General features: G+C 52.8%; 1 protein-coding gene across 1 annotated transcript; it reads right to left on the reverse strand.

Moving 5' to 3' along the window:
• Nucleotides 1–3,504: 3,504 nt before the first annotated feature.
• INSM1 (INSM transcriptional repressor 1) lies at nucleotides 3,505–6,459 on the reverse strand. The gene has a single exon (XM_077282792.1). It carries the CDS (start codon nucleotides 5,846–5,848, stop codon nucleotides 4,589–4,591), a length of 1,260 nt encoding a protein of 419 aa, XP_077138907.1. The 5' UTR covers nucleotides 5,849–6,459; the 3' UTR covers nucleotides 3,505–4,588.
• Nucleotides 6,460–13,902: the final 7,443 nt, after the last annotated feature.

Genomic DNA, 13,902 nt, shown 5'->3' on the forward strand with positions numbered 1-13,902 from the left:
TGGATGCCAAATTATTATTTTTTTTTAATATTGGCACAAAATAATAATGGAAGTTACAGTACATGGGGCTAACGACTAGAACATTACCAGGGCTGCGACTAGAATTCACTGTTGATACATTTCCCCAATGCTCTTCCACTGAGGTGGGCCGCCTTCACCTCTGAGCCCACGGCTGCTCTAGGGGACTTTTAATGATTTCTCTCTTTCATTGCACTGCAGAACAGAGATTCCGGGAGTTCCCTTGAAGCGAAGTAATACAGCTCTATTACCTGAACGTAAAACATACTGTTACTTTCTGATGCACTTTCTCATACCATTAGCCCTTGGCCCGATCTTGTGGAGCCCAGAAATTGATCTGCTGGGAGTTTATGTACACCATAAAAAATAAACCTCTGCATCATCCCTGGTCCTGAGATGCAGCCAGTGTCCTGCAATCACATTATAAAGCTCAGCGCAGTAATACAAGGCAATAAGACGACCTCCTGTGCATTGTATTTGTGGACTCACACACACGATTAGTCTTAATATGATACATTAGTCAGATTCAGACGTTTGATCCCCTAAAAGGTCAGTTTTAGAGGTCACTACTATGGATGACCCATCGATGTTTGGATTTCATCTTGTTCGACCGAACTTTACTCCAAAGTTCGGTTCGGGTGCCAGAACTCTTATCCAGAGCCCGAACCCCATAGAAGTCAATGGGGACCCAAACTTTGGTGCTGTAAAACGGTCGTAATAAGGGCTTGGGGGCTGCCAAAGGAAGCAGAGTCTCTCTCCTCTTTCTCTCGGAACTCCAAACAATAAAACAGACTTCCTGGAGAAGTCGAATTGATTATATAAATGACACTCGGACCAAAGTCTGATCCGAGTTTCAGTTTAGTGTGATCTGATTTTTTTGGATGAGAGAATTATAGCACAAGTGTGAAGATAGAAACCAAGTTTTTGCCATCGTCCCCATTCTGTGAGTCTGCAGAAATCGGACTGCACTCAGATGTCTGATAATTTCCACCCACCCATGGGTGCGCATTAGGGTGCCAAGGAAATGCATGGTAAAAATTAAGTAGCAAGTTTTTGAAGGTCTGACCTCCTAATTTTGTTCCTTTTTGGTCATAGATATTTTATAATTTTCTTTTTTTAAGATTAGTTATCATTTACTGGTTGCTCAATGGCACATCATATTGCAGTTTTAAATGTTTGTTTAGTATTTATCGTCATGCATGTCCCGCGTTATGTATGGTATGTTATGCCGTTTACCAATCAGATTAATTGATTTTATATTTTGATAGATCGGGCATTTCTCTACGCGACGATACCAAGTGTGCGTGTGTGTGTGTGTGTGTGTGTGTGTGTGTGTGTGTGTGTGTGTGTGTGTGTGTGTGTGTGTGTGTGTGTGTGTGTGTATATATATAATCTTGAGCAAGTGGTAAATCTAAATTTAATGTCAACATATTTTACATGGTGAATCCTTATGCCAAAAGGAACAAATTTGAGGGGTGAGACTTACCAATTTGCAAAGTTCATTTTTCCTTGGCACCCTAGTGCGCTTGATCTGATTTGCAGAGCCACTCGCACCATGCTGCAATTTTGTTTCTCATGCTGAATAGACATGAGAAAAAAAAAATCATCAGTGCACCATCGTATATCAATGGTCCGAGTGCTATGTGATAAAACATCGGATAGCACTAGTCTGAGATATACACTCGTGTGAGCGACTCCTAAGCCAATCTGTGTGTGTGACTACATTATTATAAAACCAGCGCTGTTACACATCCCAAAACGTTTTAGATGTTCCCTCCATGTCGGATATATCAGGCTGAGATGGATGGAGAAAGTTGTGTGTTCTGCCACTCACTTGTCTATACAAGAACACTGCCTCCATTTCACATGGATCTAACACTATGGGGTTAAAAATGATAAAATGCTGCATATAGGGAGATCCAGTATAGGAATACTTAAAGGGGCTGCACATTACTGGATAACTCTTTGTGAAAGTCCTTCATGTGCTACATAAAATTACAAAAATATATCTTTAAGAAGTCGGCCAGCAGATGGTGCGACCATAGCATAAAGGTTTCTCAAATGTGAACTGTGCTTTCACTGACTGCAGTGGTTCCGCACAAAAATAATTCTTGAGGTAGGACTAGATTATCCATCCCGTGTGAATGTCACAATGTCTAATGCAGAACATGCCCCAAAAAGGCCACCAGCTAACCAAAATCTACAATTACTCAAGGATTAGTGATTGCTGGCACTTATTGTCCCACTCTGACTGAAAACCCCGTTAATTTTTTTTTTTTTTTTTACTTTCCGCATCCTTATCAGGTAATCCCCAAAACGGATGTCTCGTTACAATTTGATTGAATGTGCAAAAATGTGTAATGCCCCCTAAAGATCACAAACCACTTGTAACGCTTTGTTTCATTGCTATCTATATCCATAAGGCTACATCCCCACTTTGATGTTACAGATTTTCTACACACTTTCAGTAAAGTAGGTTACTTTAGGGAGCCGGTGTTAGATGATTAATGCGACTAGTAGAATAAACTTCTTAAATTGTCATTTTAAAGAAAGAAAAAATAATTCGAAAACAAGATTTTATGTTCCAAAAATTAATAATCAAATAATAAAAAAAGGATTTCAACAAGTAAATATTACAGTTTATAACTACAGATACACATGTAAAGAATTGTAAAGTGATCAGATGCTGCGATTCTGATAGAGAATTGATTTCCCTCCTGCTCTTAGATTGTCCTGTTCTTCTGCAATCATCGGCTCCTTATTCTCCATTTTTGGGTAACTACTCGATAGCCTGCGGGGACACATAATACATAGTGACATCTCTAGGAGCGGAGCAGCTCTTACAGCAGAGGGGGAACATACGTGGGAAATAAGAATTATCACAGAATAATGGGGTCTACATTGGGGTCTCCCTACTGATTACAGAATAATGGGGTCTCCCTACTGATCACAGAATAATGGGGTCTACATTAGGGGGGTCTCCCTACTGATCACAGAATAATGGGGGTCTACATTAGGGGTCTCCCTACTGATCACAAAATAACGGGGTCTACATTAGGGGGGTCTCCCTGGGCTATTGGGGGGGGCTACATTCTGTGTGACGAGCCCCCTCTGCTGCTTTATGGATCATGTAGAGTAAACACAAGAGTCACAATTTTTTTAACATTTGAATTTGAAAATATTTTTATTTGAATAGCAAATTGTTACACAGTGGAAACAGTTCTATGAAGCTCTCTAGAAACAGCTAGCAGATAAGAAAATAATGTATGTAGAAAAGAGATTGCTTCTAGACATTAAGAGCTATCCGTATAAGAGGGGCTATCCGTAAAACGGGCTATCCGTATAAGAGGGGCTATCCGTATAAGAGGGGCTATCCGTATAAGAGGGGCTATCCGTATAAGAGCCGTCTGCCCCTTAAAGCACAATAAATGGAAATAGCTATTTGTTTAGGAATGTCGAAAGGCGCAAACCTTCAATGCTTCACTATAGAAGGAAAAGGAAGGCAAATAAATAAAAAAAACAGATTACAAATCTGGAATGTTCTACCAAAAAATACTCCAATAAAAGCGTGATCAATCGCAGTCACATATGTCATCACATAAATAAATAAAGGAATAAATAAACATAATTAATGATAAAATTAACATATACATTTGGATAGTAGTGTGAGCGCCCGGCAGGCGGCAGTGACCGGTGGCGGTGGTGACCGGTGGCCTCTACACTGGTGAAGGCGGACAAGGCAGTTTCTCGTTTCTTCTACAAGTTATGAGACAAGGCAATTGTGGCTAAAGACTAAATAAACGTCTCCCCTCCCCCACTACCAGAAAACATCGAGACGGACGGGAGTCGGCGGCATTCGCCAGCCATTATAAAGCTAATCATCAGGTCGGGCACAGGCTGGGAGCGAAAGGCAGAAGATGTGGACTCCGGACAGAAACAGGGACGAGAATTACAGGAGACCGTATGTACGGAGAGTGGGCGAAGCGGGCAGGTAACAGGAGCCCACCGACACGGCAGGAGCTACGCACAGAACACCGGGACGTCTTGTGTCACCCTACAACAGACTACAGAACAGCTAGACTCACAGTCCGGTGCCAGGGCAGGAGGCGCGGGCACCATTACATGGTTGGGCATGGCGGGAGGCAGCACAGCAATAATGTTTCCCCTATTAAGGCTGGAGGTGCAATGCCAACATGTGGCGAGACAGTGCAAGGTGCCACTCCGGGGTGGGTGAGGGGACGGCATTGCCTCACTTCTCAGTGGTGGTCTCTGGAGAACATTATTGCTTTCCTACAGGGATGCTGCCTCCCTCAGCAGGTGGGCACAGTCCTCGGGCAGGTGACTGGCTTTAAAGCACAATAACCACAATAATGCTGTGCCGCCTCTGGCTGGGGCTTCATTTGGCAGCGAGAGAACAGTCAGTAGAGGTGAAGGGTGGCAGCGCCAGGGAGGGAGGGTGGCAGCGCCAGGGAGGGAGGCACAGTCCATCTCCCCCGGGGCACCCAGCCTGCCATGTGTCCATGTGTCTGGTGGGCAGACATGATGCCCCCTGGCGGCCAGTCTTTGGCTCTCAGCAGGCCGGGCGCACGGGCACCTGCAGCAGGATCACCTGCCGGTTCTCGGACGGGTGGCACTTGTTGATGTGCCGGGTGAGGCCGGGCGAGCTGTAGAAGGTGGCCGGGCAGTACTTGCAGGGGAACAGCTGGGAGGAGTGCAGGAGGCGGAGGTGCCGCTCCTGGCTGCTCTTCCCCGGGAAGGTCTCCCCGCACACCGGGCACGGGTGGCACTCGGCGCTGCCGCTCAGGTTGATGGGCCCCGGGCTCTTGGCTCTCCGCTCCTCCGGGTACAGCAGCTCCTCGGCGGTGTGGCCCAGCAGATGCTTCCGCAGGTAGGCCTGGCGCCGGAACTTCTTGGCGCACTGCGGGCACTCGTACAGGCCGTCCTCGGAGCCGGACTCGGAGGCGCCGGGGCTCGGGGTGTCGCGGTCACTGAGCGGCTCGTCTTTGGCGGGGGCGCTGGGCGCGGGCGGCCGGGGCTTGTGCCAGCGGCGGTGGGAGGCCAGGTTGGCCGGGCAGCTGAACACCTTGTCGCACTCGGGGCAGCGGTACTCCACCCGCACGATGCGGGAACACTTGTGCTGCGCCAGGGAGAACGGGTCGCTGTACTCCTCCTTGCACAGCTGGCAGATGAACTCCCCCAGCGGCTTGTGGCCGGAGCTGCGGGGCGGCTCCACCGGGCCCTCCTTGATCTTCAGCCCCAGCACCGGGGACGTGGTCACCTCGTCCTCGAACGTCAGCTTGCGGATGGCTTTGGTCTTCTTGGCGGCGGGCGGCTTGGCGGCCGGGTGGGCGCTCATCTTGCTCGGGGGCTCGGCCGGACGCTTCAGGGGCAGCCCGGAGGAGGCGGAGGAGGCCGGCGGCAGGTTCCCGGAGGAGCTGAGCTTCAGGTCGGTGGGCGCGTACAGCAGCGGCTCCATGCAAGTCACCAAAGCCGGGAAGGACTCTGCGGACACCGGGGAGCCCAGTCTGAAGCTGCGCTCCAGGTAGTCGCGGCTCACCGGGCGGGTCGGGCTGGACAGGGACTGCTGCACGGAGTCGGGGTTCCCGTACTGTCCGGCCGGGGGCTGCCGGGGACTGCAGGGGGGAGCCGGGGCCGCTCGGTCTGGACTGGCCGGGGCCGGAGACCCTCCTGTTGGCGGACACAGCTCCGGCCGCTGCCCGGACACAGCAGCGATCATCAGCCACTGGCCGCGCTCCTCTTCCTCATCCCGGACCCGGTAGGACACGGGCGGGGACTTTCTGCTCCTCTTCACCAGGAAGCCTTTGGGCATGTCTGCGGGCGGCGGTGCGCCGAGGTACTGCGGGCACTGTCCGAGGTGCTGCTCTGGCCTCGCCGGCTCTGTCCGAGGTGCTGCACGTTCTGTGGATCCTCAACCCCCGGGCCGCCTCCTCTTTATAACCCGCGATGCTCCGAGCGCACGCCGAGCTGTCACCGCCGCAGCCAATCCCAGGCCGGGCCCGGCGGCTGGAGTGCTGCTGGGGGCGGGGCCAGGAGCGAGCGGCAGATGTACCTGAACCCCGCCCCTCCCCTCCGGCGGCGGCACACGCCCGGCCCCGCCCGACCTCACGCCTCGCTGCATCTCAATAGCCGGACACACGTGCCGGGAGGAGGGGGAGAGGGCGACGGTGACCTCCCTTCCCCCACACAGCCCGCACTGCGGCCGGGCTCACTGCTGTCCTCGGGTCAGCGCTGATACTGGGGGCGGCCGGGATCCTGTCATCACCCGGCTGCCGAGAGCCGGTCCGGCCGTGTCCCCTATAGCTTCTGTTACCCGTGTATCGTCCCTCCCCTCGGTAACATCCTCGGTGTGTACAGCAGAGGAGTCCGCGCGCCGTGACTGCAGGATGATGGGGGCGACTTCCCCAGACCTCTCCTCCGACATTTCCAGCACAGAGGTCCGTTACTCCGGCAAATAATCTTATGTCATGACTTGATTGACATGGTTCCTCCCCTCCGCTGTTACCTGTTCCCAGAAATAACACAAAACTACAAAGTCATCAAGGAAACCTGCCACTCACAGGAGAGAAGCAGATGAGGGCACCCAGTGCAAGCGCTGAGATCACTGCCAGTGTCACTGCTCATGGGGGAGAGGCCATCACCACAGGTCACTGCTCATGGGGGAGAGGCGATCACCACAGGTTATTGCTCATGGGGGAGAGGCCATCTCCACAGGTCACTGCTCATGGGGGAGAGGCCATCACCACAGGTTACTGCTCATGGGGGAGAGGCCATCACCACAGGTTACTGCTCATGGGGGAGAGGCATCACCACAGGTCACTGCTCATGGGGGAGAGGCCATCACCACAGGTCACTGCTCATGGGGGAGAGGCCATCATCACAGGTCACTGCTCATGGGGGAGAGGCATCACCACAGGTCACTGCTCATGGGGGAGAGGCCATCACCACAGGTCACTGCTCATGGGGGAGAGGCCATCACCACAGGTCACTGCTCATGGGGGAGAGGCCATCATCACAGGTTACTGCTCATGGGGGAGAGGCCATCACCACAGATTACTGCTCATGGGGAGAGGCCATCACCACAGGTTATTGCTCATGGGGGAGAGGCGATCACCACAGGTTACTGCTCATGGGGGAGAGGCGATCACCACAGGTTACTGCTCATGGGGGAGAGGCCATCACCACAGGTCACTGCTCATGGGGGAGAGGCCATCACCACAGGTCACTGCTCATGGGGGAGAGGCATCACCACAGGTCACTGCTCATGGGGGAGAGGCCATCACCACAGGTCACTGCTCATGGGGGAGAGGCCATCACCACAGGTCACTGCTCATGGGGGAGAGGCCATCACCACAGGTCACTGCTCATGGGGGAGAGGCCATCATCACAGGTTACTGCTCATGGGGGGGGGAGGCCATCACTACAGGTCACTACTCATGGGGGAGTGACTATCCCCACAAGTCATTGCTCATGGGGGTGAGGCCATCACCACAGGTTACTGCTCATGGGGAGAGGCCATCACCACAGGTTATTGCTCATGGGGGAGAGGCGATCACCACAGGTTACTGCTCATGGGGGAGAGGCCATCACCACAGGTCACTGCTCATGGGGGAGAGGCCATCACCACAGGTCACTGCTCATGGGGGAGAGGCGATCACCACAGGTTACTGCTCATGGGGGAGAGGCCATCACCACAGGTCACTTCTCATGGGGGAGAGGCGATCACCACAGGTTATTGCTCATGGGGGAGAGGCCATCTCCACAGGTCACTGCTCATGGGGGAGAGGCCATCACCACAGGTTACTGCTCATGGGGGAGAGGCCATCACCACAGGTCACTGCTCATGGGGGAGAGGCATCACCACAGGTCACTGCTCATGGGGGAGAGGCCATCACCACAGGTCACTGCTCATGGGGGAGAGGCCATCACCACAGGTCACTGCTCATGGGGGAGAGGCCATCACCACAGGTCACTGCTCATGGGGGAGAGGCCATCATCACAGGTTACTGCTCATGGGGGGGAGGCCATCACTACAGGTCACTGCTCATGGGGGAGTGACTATCCCCACAAGTCATTGCTCATGGGGGTGAGGCCATCACCACAGGTTACTGCTCATGGGGGGAGGCCATCACCACAGGTCACTCCTCATGGGTGAGCGGCCATCACCACAGGTCACTGCTCATGGAAGAGCGACCATCACCACAGGTCACTGATGATGGGGGAGAGGGTAGAAGCCATCTCCACTGTTTATGTGGTAGAGGCCATCCCCACTCCTTCCTCATTGGGGAATGGCCATCACCATAGGTCACTGCTCATGGAGGAGAGGCCAGCACCACAGGTCATGCTTCATGGGGCAAGCCTATCACCACAGGTCACTGCTCATAGAGGAGAAGACATCACCTCAGGTCCACTGCTCATGGGGGCATGGAAGCCCATCACCACAGATTACTGCTCCTGGGGGGCGAGGCCATCACCACAGGTCACTGCTCATGGGTGAGAGGCCATCACCACAGGTCACTGATGATGGGGGAGAGGGTAGAAGCCATCTCCACTGTTTATGTGGTAGAGGCCATCCCCACTCCTTCCTCATTGGGGAATGGCCATCACCATAGGTCACTGCTCATGGAGGAGAGGCCAGCACCACAGGTCATGCTTCATGGGGCAAGCCTATCACCACAGGTCACTGCTCATAGAGGAGAAGACATCACCTCAGGTCCACTGCTCATGGGGGCATGGAAGCCCATCACCACAGATTACTGCTCCTGGGGGGCGAGGCCATCACCACAGGTCACTGCTCATGGGTGAGAGGCCATCACCACAGGTCACTGCTCATGGGGGCGAGACTATCCCCACAGGTCACTGCTCATAGGTGAACGGCCATCACCACTGGTCACTGCTCATGGGGGAACGACCATCACCATAGATCAGTGATGATGGGGAGAGGCCATCAGTACAGGTCACTGCTCATGGGGGAGAAGCTATCCCCACAGGTCACTGCTCATGGGGGAGAGGCCATCCCTGCAGGTCATTGCTCATGGGGGAGCAGCTGTCACCACAGGTCACTGCTCATGGAGGAGAGGCCAGCACCACAGGTCAGGCTCATGGGGGCAAGCCTATCACCACAGGTCACTGCTCATGGAGGAGAAGACATCACCTCAGGTCACTGCTTATGGGGGCATGGGAGCCCATCACCACAGGTTACTGCTTCTGGGAGGCGAGGCCATCACCAGAGGTCACTGCTCATGGGTGAGAGGCCATCATCACAGGTCACTGCTCATGGGGGCGAGACTATCCCCACAGGTCACTGCTCACAGGTGAACGGCCATCACCACAGGTCACTGCTCATGGGGGAACGACCATCACCATAGATCACTGATGATGGGGAGAGGCCATTAGTACAGGTCACTGCTCATGGGGAGAAGCTATCCCCACAGGTCACTGCTCATGGGGGAGAGGCCGTCCCCGCAAGTCATTGCTCATGGGGGAGCAGCCGTTACCACTGGTCACTGGTCATGAGGGAGAGGCCATTACCACAGGTCAGTGTTCATGTGGGAAAGGTCATCCCCACAGTTCACTGCTCATGGGGGAGCAGCCATCACCACAGGTCACTGCTCATGGGGGAGAGGCCATCACCACAGGTCGCTGCTTATTGGGCAGTGGCCATAATCATAGGTCACTGCTCATGGGAAAAAGGCCATCACCACAGGTCTGCTCATGGGGGAGAGGTCATCATCACAGGTCACTGCTCATGGTGGAGAGGTCATCACCATAGGTCATGCTCATGGGGTCAAGCCCATCACCACAGGTCACTGCTCATGGGGGAGAGGCCATCACCACAGGTCACTGCTCATGGAGGCAAAGACATCACCACAGGTCACTGCTCATGGAGGCATGGGAGGCCATCACCACAGGTTACTGCTCATGGGGGGCAAGGCAATCACCACAGGTCACTGCTCATGGGTGAGAGGCCATCACAGGTCACTGCTCATGGAGAGGCTATCACCACATGTCACTGCTCATGGGAGAGAGGCCATCCCCACAAGTCACTACTTATGAGGGAACGGCCATCACCACAGGTCACTGCTCAAGGAGAGGCCATCACCACAGGTCAGTGCTCATGGGGGCAAGGCCATCACCACAGGTCAGTGCTCATGGGGGCAAGGCCATCACCACATGTCACTGCTCATGGGGGAGAGGCCATCTCCACAAGTCACTGCTCATGGGGGAACGGCCATCACCACGTCACTGGTCATGGGGGAGAGGCCATCTCCACAAGTCACTGCTCATGGAGGAGCGGCTATCACCACAGGTCACTTCATGGGGGAGGGGCCATCACTACAGGTCTCTGCTCATGGAGGAGAGGCCATCACCACAGGTTACTGCTCATGGAGGGGAGGTCATCATCACAGGTCTGTTCATGGGTAAAATGACATCACCAGAGGTCACTGCTCGTGGAGAGGGGGGATTCACCAGAGGTCACTGCTCATGGGGAAGAGGCCAACACCACAGGTCACTGCTTATGGGGAGAGGCCATCACCACATGTCACTGCTCATGGGGGCGTGGCCATCCCCACAGGTTACTGCTAATGGGGAGCGGCCATCACCACAGGTCACTGCTCATGGGGGAGAAGACATCACCATAGGTCACTGCTCATGGAGGGGAGTCCATCACAGGTCACTGCTCATGGGGGAAGAGGCCATTTCCACAAGTCACATCAGGAGATAGAGAAATACTAAATGTTTTTTAATACTTGTCGTCTTTTACGACCACCTTCTGCACTACCATACATCTCCATCATCACTTTATATCACCCTACCGTGCTTTCCGCAGCTGATCGAAGACTAACAGCCTGACAGACTAATAATCTGGACCCCTGACCTCCATCCCCAAGACTTCTCTCATGCTGCACCAGTTTCCTAGAATGCACTACCCTGGACCTAGCCCCCACATTTTTAAGCAAGCTTTAAAAACACTTCTATTTAGATAGGCCCATCACCTCACTTCACTAATCCAACTCTTGTCTGTTCTTCTCTGTTCCCCTCTAGTTTTTCCTCAGAATCTGGACCCTCCTATTCATCTGTCTCCACATCCTCCATGCACCCAATAACTTTTGATAACTGTACTTGGACAGATACTGGCTGAAGACCGGATCATGCAGCTTTTTATGCAAACCCCTATTTATTATAATGATGGCTGGACCACACTTGACAAGCACCTTCTACCTAATGTATCCACCTATTTTCTTCTAGATTATAAGCTTGTGAGCAGGACCCTCACCCCTCCTACATCTGGTAATCTGTGTGTTATTCTGCATTGTTTTTATTGTCTGTACACGTCTCCTCTTAAAGGGTATATCCAGGACTATACCAAAAGCAAAGAATGTACCTAAGCACTAAGGTATGTTTCCACATTCTGTATTAGCAGCGCTTTGGACGTAGCACATGTCCGCTCTGCCCAAAGAGCTGCCGGCTTTTGTATGCGCGGTGATTCCGCATGTGTTCATTGAACCATGCAAAATCACCACATCCTATACATAGGACGGTGCTATTTATCTTGCGGAGACGTGCAAGAAGGACGCGCCGCATGTGCGTATACACAGGGAAGCCGGAGGCATCCCTCACGCATAGTGGAGATGGGATTTCATAAAATCCCATCCACTATGCTGTAACATTTGGATGCTGCGGCTGTACGCAACATCCAATCCGCAGCGGTTACTGACCGTGGAAACATACCCTAACAGGCAAGTAATTGCAGCTTACCTGCCTGTTGTGCACGGCACCGTTCTTCCCCGGCACAGAGCGGTCACAGATCACTCCTGCCGGGGATTCAGAGGCCTCTGCTGATGTCACGTCGACAGAGAGGAGGCTTCCTTTCCAGTCCGCTCTGTCAATGGGGCGGGAGTACCGGCATTATTCTGATTGACATCCGGATCCCCACTGCCTAACTGGTGGGAGCCGGCTGTCAATCAAAATTACTTCGGAAGTCCCAGCCCATTGCGTCAGCAGAGGCAGCTGAATCCCCGGCAGGAGCGGTCTGTGACTGCTCTATGCACAACAGGCAGGTAAGCTGCAATAACCTGCCTGTTAGGCTAAGTGCACACGCTGCGCATTCCAATGTGGAATTTTCCGCAGCGGATTTGCTAAATCTGCAGTGAAAAACCGCTGTGGTTTTCACTGCGGATTTATCGCGGTTTGTTTTGCGGTTTTCTCTGCGGGTTTTCACCTGCAGATTTCTATTGGCCCAGGTGGAAACCCGCAGCGGAATCCGCAAAAAGAATTGACATGCTGCGGAAAATAAACCGCGGCGTTTCCGCGCGTTTTTTTCCGCAGCATGTGCACTGCAGATTTTGTTTCCCATATGTTTACATTGTACTGTAAACTCATGTGAAACTGCTGCGGATCCGCAGCTGCAGAAACGCTGCGGATCCGCAGCAAAATCCGCAGCGTGTGCACATACCCTTAGTGTTTAGGCAGATGTTTGGTAAAGTCCCGGATAGATTCTTTAATTATAAAGTGCTGTGGAATATATTGGCGCTACTGAAATAACATTATTGTTATTGTACCTTCTTGTTAGATAGTAGGACGTCATAGCTGTAGAACATTGCAGCCACAGATTGGTATTTAGCAGGTGTTCTCATCGGGCAGCCCCCCAGTCCCTTACTAGATGGGACAATGACGTCATAGGCTCATTTGAAGAGCAGACGGGGAATGGTGGGGGGCTTTGGTGGAGAAATAACTGATATACTGAGTTTCTTGTGGCTCTTGTAATTTCCTTTCTCATGTGAAATACTTAACAAAAAGGCTAAAAACACAATAATCGTTTTCTCAGTGGTGAGTGTATTTTGAGTACTTGTAGCGTTACTGTATTACTCTAAGTATTCGCAGTTATTACTGTGCAGGACGTCAGTGTTATTATAGCGATATAACTTCTCATCCAGTGTAAGTGGTGCAATATTCATAGAAGTCGTGAATGTGAGGGGTCGGCTGCTGTGCGTATGGCAGTGTACAGAACCGCGGATGGTGATGGCCCTAGGTCAGTAGCGTAGCTACTGGGGGGGAAGAGGGGGCCGTCGCCCCGGGCCCTGTCACATGAAGGGGCCCACTGGGAGCCAGGGCAGAGCACCGCATAGGAGCAGAGCAGTATAATGACGGGGACTCTGCACGCTGCTAGCACAGTGGCCGGCTGCAGTCTCCCCCTGCAGTGAATGGTTTCGCCCGTCTGACCTGATCATGAAGCTTTTCCTGGGCTGCAGCTTTCCTCACTGTGCACGCTGGGATTGGCTCAGGCACGCTGGGTCCTAGTGCCCACAACTTCATTTCACTTAGACACTTCCTGGTGCTGCCTGCAGTGCAAACTTCATCAGTAAGTGGGCATGGAACTTATTAGGTTTATTAAATTCAGGTATGTCACTGTGAGACCGTTGGGGTATTGTGGGGGCTGAAAGTGGGTGAGGGGGACAGCGTACTGGGGGGTGAATGTGAGACTATGGGGGTATTGTGGGGGAGGGGAGACAGGACACTGGGGGGTGAATGTAAGACCATTTGGGTGCTGTGAGGGCAGAAGGTGGGTGAGGTGGGACAAGGCACTGAGGGGAGAATGTGAGATGATGGGGGCATCGGGGCTGAAGTGGGGGAGGGGATGTGAGATGATGGGGGTTTTGTGGTGGGTGAGGTGGGACAGGGTACTGGGGGGTGGATGTGAGATGATGGGGGTATTGGGGCTGAAGTGGGGGAGGGGGGACAGGTCACTGGGGGCTGAATATTATGTTTTGTTCTGATATTATACAGTATGTGATCCATCACATAATATTTGCTGTCTGGGGAGGCTGGAGATGGGGGGGTAGGGGGCCTTTGATACGTACCACC

This window comes from Ranitomeya variabilis, chromosome 2 (genome assembly GCF_051348905.1).
Source record: "Ranitomeya variabilis isolate aRanVar5 chromosome 2, aRanVar5.hap1, whole genome shotgun sequence".
NCBI lineage: Eukaryota > Metazoa > Chordata > Amphibia > Anura > Dendrobatidae > Ranitomeya > Ranitomeya variabilis.